Source organism: Mesocricetus auratus, unplaced genomic scaffold (genome assembly GCF_017639785.1).
Source record: "Mesocricetus auratus isolate SY011 unplaced genomic scaffold, BCM_Maur_2.0 Super-Scaffold_100007, whole genome shotgun sequence".
NCBI lineage: Eukaryota > Metazoa > Chordata > Mammalia > Rodentia > Cricetidae > Mesocricetus > Mesocricetus auratus.
The window spans coordinates 64836963-64851735 of NW_024429191.1; the positions used below are offsets into that span (position 1 = coordinate 64836963).

General features: G+C 38.1%; 1 protein-coding gene across 1 annotated transcript in view; it reads right to left on the reverse strand.

Moving 5' to 3' along the window:
• Vmp1 (vacuole membrane protein 1) overlaps nt 1-14773 on the reverse strand; it is an 88669-nt gene that overhangs the window by 15366 nt on the left and 58530 nt on the right. The window contains exons 8-10 of the mRNA XM_040749417.1: nt 12667-12747; nt 8047-8163; nt 2801-2862 (exon numbers count right to left, since the gene is read on the reverse strand). Coding sequence (XP_040605351.1) covers nt 2801-2862; nt 8047-8163; nt 12667-12747 — 260 coding nt within the window. The remainder of the gene's footprint in view (nt 1-2800; nt 2863-8046; nt 8164-12666; nt 12748-14773) is intronic.

Sequence of the window (14773 nt, forward strand, 5' to 3'; positions counted from 1 at the left end):
AGCATTCGGAAGGTGGAGGCAAGAGGATCAGAAGTTTCAGATCGGTCTCAACTACATAAGAACATTTGAGATCAGCCTGGGCTACATACAACTCCCAGAAAAAAAGGAGGGGAGGGGTAGAATACAAGTAACCATATATTCATAAACATAAGAATAAAACTGTAAGTACATGTAGTATATGTTGTTGTGCAGAGAGGTCCCTAGTTCAGCAATATTTGACCAAATCACAGGAATTTTCTGAGGATAAAAGCTGAAATCTAATGGACATTCTGACTGTGGATGATGGATGGGTTTATCCTCCACACAACATTTGGCACAAGTGTGGAAGACACACACACTTTTTGTGGTGCTGGGGAGCACACCTGGGATATTCTACCTACGAGTCCCATACTCTAAAACTGAGCAACCCATGCCTATGAGATGATAATTGTTACTTGCACTTCCAGAGATTGACCAAAGGACCTCAACAGGCTGACCAAATGGTATTCTGCTGAGCAATTGCTTTAGTGCCCAGAATGACTTGTTAGACTGGGTATTGCTAAGGGCATATAATGTGTAGCGGACAAGGATACTGCTAGCTGTTTTAACAATTCATGGGACGGTCCCTCATAACAAAGATTTATTTGGCCTAAAACATCAAGAGTGCAAAGGTTAAGGCGTCCTAAGGCAGGCAAAGGGAATAGCAGGCTCAAAGATGAACGGTGGGCGCAACCGTCTGTGACAGCTTGAGGAGACAAGCACTCAGAACACTGTAAACTGTCTGAAGGGGTTTTGGTTTTATTTTAAGAACAAAAGGGAAAAAAAATGAGGGTGTTAAGCAACAAAGAACAGAGGATTGAGGATGTAGTCGGTACATGCCCAGATTAAAAATTTAAAAAGGCTACTGACAGAGGTACAGAGTAACAGACCGGGAAGGACAGAAACAGCCTGAATTGAAGAGACAGGCAGCTCTGTAACACAAGCTTCTAGAGACTCCAAAGGCTGGAGAAACATGAAGGTGGTAAGGGTATAGAGCAGCTGAAACTATTACTGCTACAAATCTTTAGTCTGAAGAAGGAGAAAAGAAGAAGTGGGTGCCATGTGCACGGTCATTCTACAATGTGGAGGCATGTATAACGGCTAGCAATGTGTCCATTCTTCCAGAATTTTCAAGGAAGGTGGAGCAATCTCTAAGAACGGACAAATATTTTCCTCATATTTCAAAAGTAGGAGACAAGAATATCCAGCTCTCCCTACCCAACGCAAGATGTACCTCAGGATGGCCTCAAACTCTGCATCCTACCCTAGTACAGGGATGACAGGCCTGTACCAGCAGGCCCACCTCCCCTTCTTTTGCTTTGAAAGTGACACATGGTGACATATGAAGCATTTTGATTATACAGACTCAGGCAGCACAAAAAAAGAGGTTATAATTTCCTGTGTAAGTTATACTCCAAATTAATAACCAGAAATTTAGGAATTAATACACCAATACTTGGCTCTATTTAGTATAGTCTCAAGAACATATTTTTCCTTAATTATTTATTTAGAGATAAGATATAAAACATTATAAAGGGGCCGGGCGTTGGTGGCGCACGCCTTTAATCCCAGCACTCGGGAGGCAGATCTCTGTGAGTTCGAGGCCAGCCTGGTCTACAGAGCGAGTTCCAGGACAGCCTCCAAAGCCACAGAGAAACCCTGTCTCGAAAAACCAAAAACCAAAAACCAAAAAAAAAAAAAAGGTGATTTTAGTATAAAACATAATTAATAAGAATAATTATGTTATATAGTACATGGTTTAAAGAATAATAAACCAACAGAAACTAAGTAGAAATTCATTTTAAATAGTAAAAATTTTCACAAATATTTGGTTGTGTGACTTTTAAGATGAAGATTTACATTAAGAATAAGCAAATACACTCCAACTTAATTTGTTTCCATCATGGTACCATTCTGCTACTAAATGAAAATTCTCTCTTGCAAAAAATAAATAAAAAGAACACAACAATTCTTGGTTTCATTTTAGCACCTGACTTTGTTCATATTCCAATTGAAAATTAATCAAAATGGCATTTCTTTACTGTTTTAGACCTGTAGCCAACAACTTTGTGAGATCTTTCAAATTATGCGTTAAAATATTGTATTAATAATTTCTTGACCTGTAGCCTATGATTATAACATTATCATTTGAATTGTATGTTAAAATTTCAATAAATGACAAACAAATACAAGCATTGGATAGTTTAGCCCTTTAATTGGCCTAATTTTCCTTTAGTAAAGTTGCAGCTTCCAACTTGATAAATTTTTGAGGATATTATAACATACGATTGCATTCCCTTTAGTGAAATAATAAAACTTTATGTAAGATTTATATTTAACTTACATGTGACGGTGTAGTTGGCTAAAGCCCCATTACATTGCAATGACACACGCATGCCTTGTCTACAAAGAGAGGTGATAGACTCTAACCCCAAAGCTCTTTTAAATCAAGAATTATGTGAACTGATACATATTTAGTTTCCAAAGAAACGGAAAAACAGCTTCATTCTTCCCTTCAGTTAGGTAAGAATGTATTTTCAGTAACTAACAATAGGGCAAACACTTTTTGTTCTTAAAAAAACAGAGCCATTTTATAATTTTTTTTATCCTAATTTACTCTTCCACAGACATTTACTCCACTCAAAGCACAATATTAATGTTGGTCTTAAAGGAATTACTCACGTTTGAGGCCAGGCTGGACCGATAGCCTCCAAAACAATACAGAGAAACCCTGTCTCGTAAAACCAAAAAAAAAAAAAAAAAAAAAAAAGGAATTACTCACCCAATGAAAGCCACCATCTGTTCTACGATGTGCTTGCTGAAAGTTATTATAACAAAGATTTTCTGTAAAGAAAACAGGAGTTAAAATAGTCATTTAAAAGAATTACCTGTAAATTCTAAAGCATAATTGTCCAAAAAGAAAAAATAATTGACGTGCTGCTCCCTAACAGTAATTTCAATATTTCTTTTATAATAAGAGATCATTTAATTCAGATGATAGTTGGTACTTTAAAGATGCTTTTCCTTAAGCACAGCTGTGGCCTTTACTAGGATACAGGACTGTGTCTCAGAGAAAGTGTGAGTCATGAACCCTGAGGCTGGGAGCAAACAGTGGAGATGAAGCGCCTCTGTGCATCTGAGAACCCTGTACACCAGCCATGGTTCCCATAGAGCTCCCACCACGGACTCAAAGCTGGGTAGTTCACTCTAACAATAGGAGTCTGGCTGCAGTCTACTTCAGATTTTAGGAAGACTGCCTACTGTTTTAGGAAAGTTTTACTGCAACAACATAGAAGTCCCAAGAACCTGAACAAGTCTAACCTTCCAGGCTTAGGACTAAAGAGCCTTCGCCAGACTTTCCAAGTTTTTAATCTGGTGAATATGAAGTACTTTATTAATTGAATTAAATTAATTAAAGATATTGATACCTGACATTAAAACAACAATAAAATACCTTTAGGGCTAAAATGTAGCAAATATTCTTCAGCTTGATTCAACATGTGAGCATAAAGTACTTAGTATGGATAACATTAGGCAATATTAAGGATTTTTAGGAAACAAAATGCTGAGAATACTTCTTCAAAATCTTGAAGAGCTTTTCTGACTTTCCACAAAAGGTAGAAAGTTGGTAAGCACAGAAATAAAAACTTTCTCTCCCCCGTGACATGGAGGCACAGGGGAAGGAAAGGTCACATTTAAGTGTATGACTGATTAGAGATTCAACAGTTTCTATTTAACGTCAGCTTATAAAGATGCACAATAATTCTCTAAATATGAATAAAGCTGGATTCCTGGAGTTTCTCCAAATCTTGACAAACTCTTTAGTGCTCTGTTTTGTTTGTTAAATGATTAGCCAATGTAGCCAAAGGGGAAGCGTGGGAATAAAATAAGTAACAACAGAGCTTTCAGGAAGACAAGCAACACATCCAGTTATAGACATGGTGGAAGTCATAGATAAGTTATAGACATGGTGGAAGGACACGGTAGCCTAATAAGACAACTCTTAGAGTAAACTTAGAGGGAAAAGCACTAGTATAGGGGTCTACACCAAAACCTGGTTATTTGGAGCCTTAAGACTTTCACTCATCAACAGAAATAATGGTGTGACTTTCAGTGATTTCAACACCATAAGCTTTCCCTACCATCATTGCTTAACAATGCAAAATCAGCCAGTGCCCAATAATTACACAACTTCACTGCATGAGAAACAAAACCAAATTTCCATTTTATATGCAACAGCTTAAAATTCACTGTGTGGGTAGGACATAAAATGTGTCAGCCATTTTAGAGCACATGTCTCAGTCTTCAAGGCTGGAGGTCTGAGTGCGGATTCTAACAGATAAACACAAGGCACAGACCAGTGAATATCTTTCCCACTCATGTTGATACAAGAGACAAGGAAAAGGGCTATGAGGGTAAAGGATGTGAACAGAGGAAACTAATGGTGCCAGAGTGAACAAAGACCAGACCATGAGCTTAAAGTGCCTTTAATGGCCAAAAGGTTAAACTGACCCAGCTATCAAACTGTTAGTGTATGCCTACTACATGCCAGAGGCTATTACCAGCACTAGAAAGCCTCAGTGAAAGCCAGGCCATGGTGGCACACGCCGTTAATCCCAGCATTATGGAGGCAGAGGCAGGCAGATCACTATGAATCCAAGGCCAGTCTGGTCCATAGAGTGAGTTCCAAGACAGCCAGAGCTACAAAGAAAAACCCTATCTCAAAAAATCAACAAAACAAAACAAAAACAAAAACAAAACCCTCAGTGATTCAAGGAAGAAATATTTCTGGGGCTCCCAGTCCACATATATGTGTGTGTGCTCCTTTTCATGGTGATGCAGACAGACAAAAAAACCAAACCAAACCAAACCAAACCAACAAAACTAAACAAAACAACAGTCATGTTAAGTAAGTAAGATGAACACAGATAATCATGTTAATTTTTTTTTATCATTGGTAGCAAGACAATGTAAGGTCCCCTTTAGGCAGAAGTTGCATCTACCTAGTGAGCAGGAAATTTTGACCTAAAATAGTAGATGATAGGAACTTTTTCAAGGAAGACAGACATTAAGAAAAATAACGTATTGGAAGAGTGTCTAATGTTAAGCTGAGAGAAAAGAGGATGAAAGAAAAGCAAATGAGAAGATAGGTTAAGTGGAGTACGGAAAAAATGTGTGTGTGTGGGTGTTTCCCTGGACTTTGGAGCTGGCCAGAATGTTTATATTACTCATTAATACTGCCCACTCAAGGAATGAGAAAGGCTTGTTCTCCTAAGCCACATCTGGATGCACATCAAGTGACATGCCTTTATAAGCAAGTTACTATGTACAATGCAGCACAGTAAACATACTCCCAGTCAGTAAAGGAACTCAGATTTTTGCCTTTCAGAAACACAAATGAATTTTCTTTCTTTTGTTTCTACATAGTAGGTAGAGAACAAACTTCAACTTCCAGAGCTTGTTTTGAATTTCAAGTCTTAAAACAAGCCTTTTTCCTTCTAAACATAAGTTTGCTCTCTTTGAAACCTGCAAAACTACCTCATAACTCTACTGGTCCTTATAAAGAACAGGCAGTAAACCATTCACTTTCCTTAGTCATATTAATAACTTTGTTAAGACAAGGCAAAAGAAAGAACACTGGAAAGGATACCTTGTGTGACCTGGGTTCAAATTCTAGCTGTCAGCATTCTTACGGACATGTATTACTTAATAGCCAATCTAAGTATGACAATTGCACTCAGAGTACTTCCTTTATCCCAGAATTCCACTCAGGAGTTTAAAGTATGAGGTACAACATTAAAAGAAAATATGAATTGGTATATCTTGGAAGAAAACCTTCCTAGGATGTTTAAAAATCTACCAATTTTGACCCCTTCTCTGAAATGAAAGGTCTCATAAGCTATGCATATAAAGCTACAGAAAGGTGCTTAGCATTAAAACTTTACAATTTCTTTAGCGGTGTGGCCCTTGGAAGGTTGTACCATGCTCCAGGGAAAGGCCATATATCTATGAGTACATGGGCAGCACAAGTTGGACTTGATGAATTAAAAATAAAAAAAAATATATATATAAAGTTTGATGAGTATGAAAGGTGGTGGGGAGGGCGTGAGTAGGATAGAAATACACTGAACAAAATTTTCAAAGAACTAATAAAGAAACATGTAGTAAAATTCATAATATATAAAGAAAGTTACTTTATTAAAGAAGAATAAAAATAAGATAGATATAAATTTACAGATTATGGGGCTGGAGAGATGGCTCAGTAGTTAAGAGCACTTGCTGCTCTTGAAGAGGACTAGAGTTTGGTTCCCAGCATCCACTGGGCAGCCTCTTCTGGTCTCCTTGTGCACCAGACATACATACAGTGAACACACATATACATGAAGGTAAAACATTCAAAGACATGAAACAATACAGACTATGAGACAAATTGTTATAATAAGAATGGAAAGGACTGAGGACCTAAGTATTGACAACTCAAAAAGCTATGCTAGCATCCTTATTTATTTATTTATTTATTGTTTTTCGAGACAGGGTTTTTCTGTATTGTCTTGGAGGCTGTACTGGAACTCGCTCTGTAGACCAGGCTGGCCTCGAACTCACAGAGATCCGCCTGCCTCTGCCTCCCGAGTGCTGGCTTATTTTTTGCTTTTTGTTTTTGTTTTTTGAGACAGGGTTTCTCAGTGGAACAGTCCTAGCTACCCTGGAACTCACTGTGTAGGCCAGGTTATGTTAGCATTCTTAATCCCCTAAGAAAAAAACAACACAACAACAATCAAAAAGAAAAAAAGAAAGAAAGAAAGGAAAAAGAAAAAACTATCTTGAGAAATATTACAAAATATTACTATTCAATAAAAGGTTTTATTCTTAAAATTTTTATATAGCGTTTATATTTTAAGCACATAAGTAGCATTGTAGTATTAAAAAACTTGTGTTTACCGAACTCAATGCTTTTTGGGGAGGGTTTACAACCCCTGTAGCCCTGTCTATTCTGGAACTCACTCTGTAGAGATTCACCTACCTGTCTCTCTAGTGATGGGACAACTAAAGGTGTGCCACCACACATGACACTGAACTAAATATTTAATACAGGTAGGAAGAAATAAATTCCAGGAAGGAGGAAAAAGATATCACTGACTGCTGAGCGATCATTTGACAGCAGAAGACAGACTCAAGAGTGCATGTACATGTACCATGTGTATGCAGTGTCCATAGAGGCCAAAAGATGTCAGATTCCCTGGGATTAGAGCTCTACATGGTTATTAGAAGCCATGTGGGTCCTCTGGAAGAGCAGCCAGTGCTCTTAATAGCTGAGCCATCTTTCCAGTCCTCATCCTCCCCTTTAGAAGCCAGAACCAGGGAGGTGTGAAGAAGAATTACTGGGGATAGATTTTTATTAAACGATTCCACTGTTCTTAACTTTCTTTTAGTAAATACTTAGTTGCTGCAATCCACAGTGATTAAAAAATACATTCTTTCCAGGTTAATTTTTATCAGTGAGAATTGCCCTTAGATGGGAGACTTCATAGTCCAAGACAAAACCACCCCTCTCACTTAGGCTTAGGCCCCCCCTTTTTATTTGTATATATCTTAAAGATGATACTAAGAGTAGCTTTGGGGGATAGCAGAGTCTCACTTCTCTAACCACACAGCCAGCGTTTCCTCATCTCCTCAGCTACCCTGCTCTTCCCCGCACTAACATCTGCCAGGTTTTCGGTAAAGGATATTGGTATTGAGAGGAAGTGCTATGTAGAGTATATGAAAGAAAATAAGACTCAGTGAAAGGTGATATCTTTCATGTGATGGTCAGTAAGCAAACTACAGTTTTTGACTGTGTATGTGAAAATGATATGCATCTTCTTACACGACAACACTAATTTTATTTGATAAGTTTTTGATGGTTTCATGGAACACAAACTAAAGCCAGAAAGAAGGAGAAGGAAGAGGAGGAGGAGGAAGAGGAAGAAAAACAAGCAAGTGCCTTAGTTTCATCAAGGTCATTAAGCAGTGTGATTCAGCTTTAATTACCTGGATATGCATTTTAATGATTGCTTTTCCAATCAGGGTTGCACCAAAGAAGGTCCAAAACGGTACGAGGAAGTGTCCACATGTTATTCCAGCCAGGTCAAACAGGGGATTTGGAATCTATCAAGAAAAGGAAAAACATTTCATATGGAATTCATGGAAAACTTTAGTTAAAAAACCTACTGGTTTGTGGCGTTCTGCTTTAATCCTTACTTACTATATGACACAGACAAAGGCTCCCTGGACAATGTATGATAATTTTCAGAAGACTAGGTAGGAATTCTCTCTCTCTCTCTCTCTCTCTCTCTCTCTCTCTCTCTCTCTCTCTCTCTCTCTCTCTCTCTCTCTCTCTCTCTCTTCTCTCTCTCTCTCTCTCTCTTTCTCTCTCTCTCTCTCTCTTTATTATTTTAATTTTAAATAACTTGCTTCACATGTCAATCCCAGTTTCCTCTCCCTCCCCTCCTCCCACCCTCCCCCACCTCCCACCCTATTGCCACTTCCTTCCACATAGGGGATTATCTAGAGTCTGTCATTTCACTCAGGGCAGGGTCCAGGCACTCCCCTAAGAGTCCAGGCTGAGAGAGCATCCCTCTTTGTGTTATGGACACATGAAGGAATTCTAACATGAGTCCCTAAGCTGGGTCTCATAGTCATTACAGACTTTCATTCTATATGATCACAGCAAACTAAGCTGTACGCTACACACAGTTATTAGCACATGAGAAATGGATAAAACCATGGATCTGCAGAAATTCAATTCGTTTTAGTAAACTTCTGCTTATTTGGTGGCTATTTTGTATGGTAAGGTATGAATGAAGTCTTAAGATTATTGGAGGCATTATAAGTAAATTCTTACCCTAAACACAATGATCTAGAAGTGCCCATATCTTCAGTGAACATTATATTAAATCCATAAATACATTTATGGATAGATTTTTTCTTCACATTTAATTTTCTTGACATTATTGACTGCTACATTAGGTGCTACATGCCTGTAATTGTAGCATTTGGGCTAAATAAATAAGATCTTGTCTCAAAAAAGAATTCATTATTTGCATTTCATTTTAAGAAAGCCTGAGTTTGGGATAATGTGACATATTTTTAAAAATATGGAAAAGGATGGAAAGATGAAAGCACATGGATCCAGTTGTTTTGAATAATCTGTCCCAGACAAAGAAGTGATTCACAATAAATACCTTTCTAAACATTCCACGTCAAAACAATTTTAAGTAAAAAATGTGAAGAAACCATAATTGTTTTTGAGTCTTTCATTTATTTTTCTCCCACAGAAGTACTGTGCTCTTGTGACTGTTGGCTGGGCCACTTATAAATCACTTAACTTATATAAGTTTTATTTTTGAATTCTGAAAGAAAAGCCCAGATGTCTAAAAAAAGATTGCCAAGTATTCCTCCATTGGTGGTGCTTGGACCCTACATTCAGATTCCTTGTGCAAGGCTCTTCTCCGGCTATAGTGTAGACAGAGTTCAGAGGCCATATTTTATTTCAAGAGGACAATCAGAATTAAACTACTTGATTGCAGGACTGGAGAGACAGTTCAGAGGTTGCTCTTCAGTTCCCACCCACATGGTGGCTAACAACCATCTGTCACACTAGTCCCAGTGGATACAATATCCTGTTCTTGGCCCTGTAGGCACTAGTTACTGACATGCATGCAGGCAAAACACCCATGTATACTAAAACAACACAATATAAACAAACAAACAAAAAACCCTACAGGATTGCTTTAAAATTTGCTTTCACCCAAGAGTTTTATCTTAGTTTAAATGTTGACATCAAATAACAAATAAGTGTCCCTTTAACCTTAACTAAACACATCTTAGAAAAAAATTCATAGATAGCTAAACTCATCTTTACATTTATGTTAACTCTAGCTGTACATAATCAATAGCATGCCTAGAATGGACAGTGAACTTCCAACACACAGGCACAAATAAGTGACAGTGAATACAATTTTTTTTCTTCAGTAAATTAAAGGAATATTGAGACAATTTTTTTTTTTTTTTTTTTTTGGTTTTTCGAGACAGGGTTTCTCTGTGGCTTTGGAGGCTGTCCTGGAACTCACTTTGTAGACCAGGCTGGCCTCGAACTCACAGAGATCCACCTGCCTCTGCCTCCCGAGTGCTGGGATTAAAGGCGTGCGCCACCAACGCCCAGCTTATTGAGACAATTTTTAAGGAGTGCTCTGGTTAGTTAGGTTGTTCTAAGGGGTTTGTCTCACCAAAACACCCAACATCACATGCTACATGAATCTATCATACTTATTTTTTAGAGAAAAATGGTTAGACAGATTAAGGCATTCCTCCTTTGAAGATCTGAACCCAGGCAATATGGCTCTCAGCTTGTTCTCTTGGCCTCACATTAAGAACATTATTAGCCAATAGACTCCTCAGCTGATCCACAGTACTTTTCACTTAACACTGTATCCACCTCCCAGGACCCACCCCCGAGACAGGGTTTCTCTGTGTAGCTCTGGCTGTCCTGGAATTCACTCTATAGACTTAGCCTTGAACTCTGAGATTCACCTGTGTCTACCTCAAGAGCTAGGGCTAAAAGTATGCATCACCAGGCCAGACTAAAGTTTTAAAAATTTATTTTATTCATTTTCAGAGACAGGGTCTCTCTATATAGCTCTGGCTATCCTGGAACTCACTATACAGACTAGGCTAGTCTTAAACTCACAGAGATTTGCCTTCCTCTGCCTCCCAAATTAGGGGATTAAAGGAAGGGCCACCACATCCGGTTTTTAACACTGTATTTCAACTGTCTCTACTCACTCAGTCTTCTGGATCGTTGAGATAGCAAATACCTTTCACTTTTCTCCTTCCTTTCATCCTTTAATTGTTGGCCTATGCTATGTGAACACTCTACCATGCAAGTACATACCCAAGGGTAACATTTACTTCCTTGTATTTTGTTTTGCTTTTGATTGAGTCTTTCTATGTAGCCCTGGCTGTTCTGGAACTTACTATGTAGACCATACTAGTCTCAAACTCACTCAGAGTGGTCTTTAACTTATTCCCTCCTGCCTCAGACTCCCAAGTGTTGAGATTACATGTATGTGTTATCACCACCTTTTACTTATTTACTCCTAGGGTATAGTAGTTGATAAAAGCTGATAAAATTACAGTAAAAATAAATGTGCATTTATGTGCAAGGCACTATACTGTTTACTGCAAAATGTTTTATGTTTGTGTGTGTGTTTGCATAAATGCATGTGAGTGTCAGGAAAACTTTAGGACAGCAGTTATCTTCTTCACCTTTACTTGGATTCTGGGGGTTGAGCTCAGCCACCAGTGCCTTTACGTACTCAACCATCTCACCAATTAACAAGCCGCTTTTGAAGATAAGGCCTCATGTATCCCAGGCTGGTCTCAAACCCTCAAGCCTGCTGTCACCAGGGAAGACCCTGAATTTCTGATCCTGTCTCCATTCCTCAGTGCTGGGCTATAGCTGTGCTCCACATCTGGTTTACCAAAAATCTCATTCTTAATCTTATCAGCCTTTATTACACTACTGTGCTAGAGGACTGCATCTGAAAGGAGTACACTATGAAAACTTCTAGTGTGTCCAGGATCAACAACAGTATTTTAGGCACATGGACATTTTGATTTAAGTGTGAGTGTGTGAGCATCTATGTGTATCAGGGATCTGTCTGTCTCCAGCTCCCATCTTGCCACTGCTGAGATTATTGGCACATGTCACTACCTTGGCCTTTTATGATTCTGAGAATCCCAACAAAACGGAGTTTCTCTGTGTAGCCCTGGTTGTCCTGGAACTCAAGAGATCCACCAGCCTGTCAGGTTTTATATGAATCTTCCTGTTAATACTTGAAACTCTCTAAAAAGACTTATCTAATTTCATTTCATTATTAATTCTTTGTAGAAGTAATGGATTTTATTTCTTTGGTTCTTGCTGAATCAAGCCTTTCAGATGTGAAGTCATTATTGTGTGATGAAATACTTGAAGTCAATAGACAAGATTGTGAATCTACCAAATGCAAATAAGCCCAATTAATAACATGAATGATTCACAGAATTTATACTCAGCAAAAGTGATAGCAGCTGGGTGTAGTTGGGCACAACTTTAATCCAAGCTTAAGTAGGTAGAGGCAAGTGGATGATTTCTGTGAGTTCCAGCCAGGACTACATTATAAGACCCTGTTTCAACACCCTTCCTCCCAACCAAAACAAAACTCCACAACCAAAACAAAAAACAAACAAAAACTTAACAACAACAACAAAAATTAACCCAATACAAAACAAAACAAAAACACCTCAAAAAACCAAAACACAAACAAAAAACAAAAACCCAAATCCCACAAGTAACATTTTTGTTCATTCAGGAGTATCTCTTTAAAAAAAAATTGAGGTGCTGGAGGGGTGGCTCAGAGTTCTCAGCACCCACACAGTGGCTCACAACCATCTGTTACTCCAGTTCCAGAGGATCTGACCCTTTTCTGACCTTTGCAAGTACCAGGCATGAATGTGGCACATGTACATATTTACAAGAACTCAAAACACTCATACACATAAAAAACAAACTGATTAAGATTTATTCATACCATTTAGTAAAATTTATAACTTTAAATATAATCTACTTACAGAAGCACAGGCCAAAATTCCAAAAAATCCAACTTTCTGTACTAGGTTTTGAACTGCTAGTTTCGCCCGTGATGCAAAGTCCTGAAAAAACAAAGATTTTGAAACATATTCATTTATTTGTGATTGTGTACACACACACACACACACACACACACACACACACACACGAGGAGATTTTTTTTTCCTTCTACCACAAGGTTCTGGGGATTGAACTTAGTCATTAGGATTGGGGACAAGGGTCTTTACCCACAGAGGCATCTTGCTATCCCAAAAGACAACTCTTTGTTGTATTAAGTATCTTACAATCTGATAGTATCAATTTTTATTTGTTGGTATACAGATTCTTGCTTTGTAGTGCAGACTGGCCTTGAACTCATGACCCTCCTGTCTATACTCCTGAGTGCTAGGACTAAAAAGGTATATACCACCACATCTAGCTCATACTGATTCAACAGGTTTCATGGGAAAACACACAAACAAGTGTGCTGTATCTCTAGGATTCTCACTGGATGCTCTAGAGATGGACAAAATATTGTAAACCACATGCGTCAAATCCTTCTGTTGGAAACTCTGGTTTACCCTTATCTTTTTCTTTTCCCTTTTATAACCTGACAGACTTAATTGCCAAATAACAGCATGGTAGAAAGCCAGAATTTTTCAAGACAATGAAGACATCTAGGCCTAAACTAGCCATTTTGAAATACTTCATTGTTGTCAACCATTTATCCTACCATGCTACGGAATTCTGGAAGGTATTCCTCTTATCCTATTGTACCTTTGTGTCTGTTACCCATTATCTCTTTATCTCTTACTCCCCATGCCCAAAAGAATAATGCAATCATTATTTTTCTGCCTTCTTCTAGATCAACATTTTAACTTCCATGTATACATGACAATAAGGAACATTTATCTTTCTGTCACTTAATTTTTTTTTGTTGTTATTTGAGGCAGGGCTTCTTTGTGTAGTATTGGCTGTCCTGGGACTCAAGAAATCAGACAGCCTTGCTCCCGAGTGCTGGGATTAAAGGCGTGTGTCACCATTGGCTTGATGGGGGGATGTTCTTCTGTATATATGTTTCTCTTATTGGTTGATGAATAAAACACTGTTTGGTCAATAGAGGCAGGAAGATAGGCAGAACTAGGAGACGAGGAGAATTCTGGGGAAGGTAGTCAGAGAGAGACCTTGAGGAGATGCCATGTAACGGAGGAAGGAGTAACCCAGACACTTCTCAGGTAAGATAAGACTACGTGGAAACACTTATATTAATAGAATTGGGTTAATAATTAAGACAGAGCTAGCCAACAAGAAGCCCTAGCCATCGGCCAATAGTTTTATAATATAGCGTCTATATTTTTTGGTAGCTAAACAGGAAGATAGGTGGGACCGGGCTGGGAAGAAACTCCAATAATACTGGTTGGCTTCTGTCCCTGAATTATTTCACTTAACATACAATGTCTCCCAGTTCTATTCATAGTGCCTTAAAAACCCAGAATTACATCCTTTTCTATGGCTGAGAAATGTTCCATCACATACACACATCAAATGTTCTTTTTATATCAATAGAAACCTAGGTTCATTCAGATCTATCATGGCACTCACATAATCCTTGATTCATAAAATGATACAAATTAATTTTTGTACTATGTGATTTTGAAAAGATCAACAAATTTAAACTTGCTAGGCAGTGGTGGTATACACCTTTAATCCCAGCACTCAGGAGACAGAGGCAGGTGGATCTCTGTGGGTTCAAGGCCAATCTGATCTATAGAGCATGTTTTGTAACATAAAGAAACCCTGTCTTGAAAAACAAACAAACAGATTTAACTGGGAAAGAGATGAAATAAATATAAAGAAACAAAGGTTAAACATTATAGATACCTAATATGTTCATATTGGCCTATCATATCTAACTCCTTCTACAAAAGTATATTTAAGACTATAGAAGTTCAAAGGAGTTTTGTTTTGTTTTTTGTTTTTGTTTTTTTTTTTTTTTTTTGAGGAGGGGACGGGGTCCTTCTATGCTGCCCAGGCTGGTCTGGAACTCCTGATCCTCCTGCATTAGCTTCCTAAACAGTCAGGATTATAGGCATGGACTTCCAGCATAAA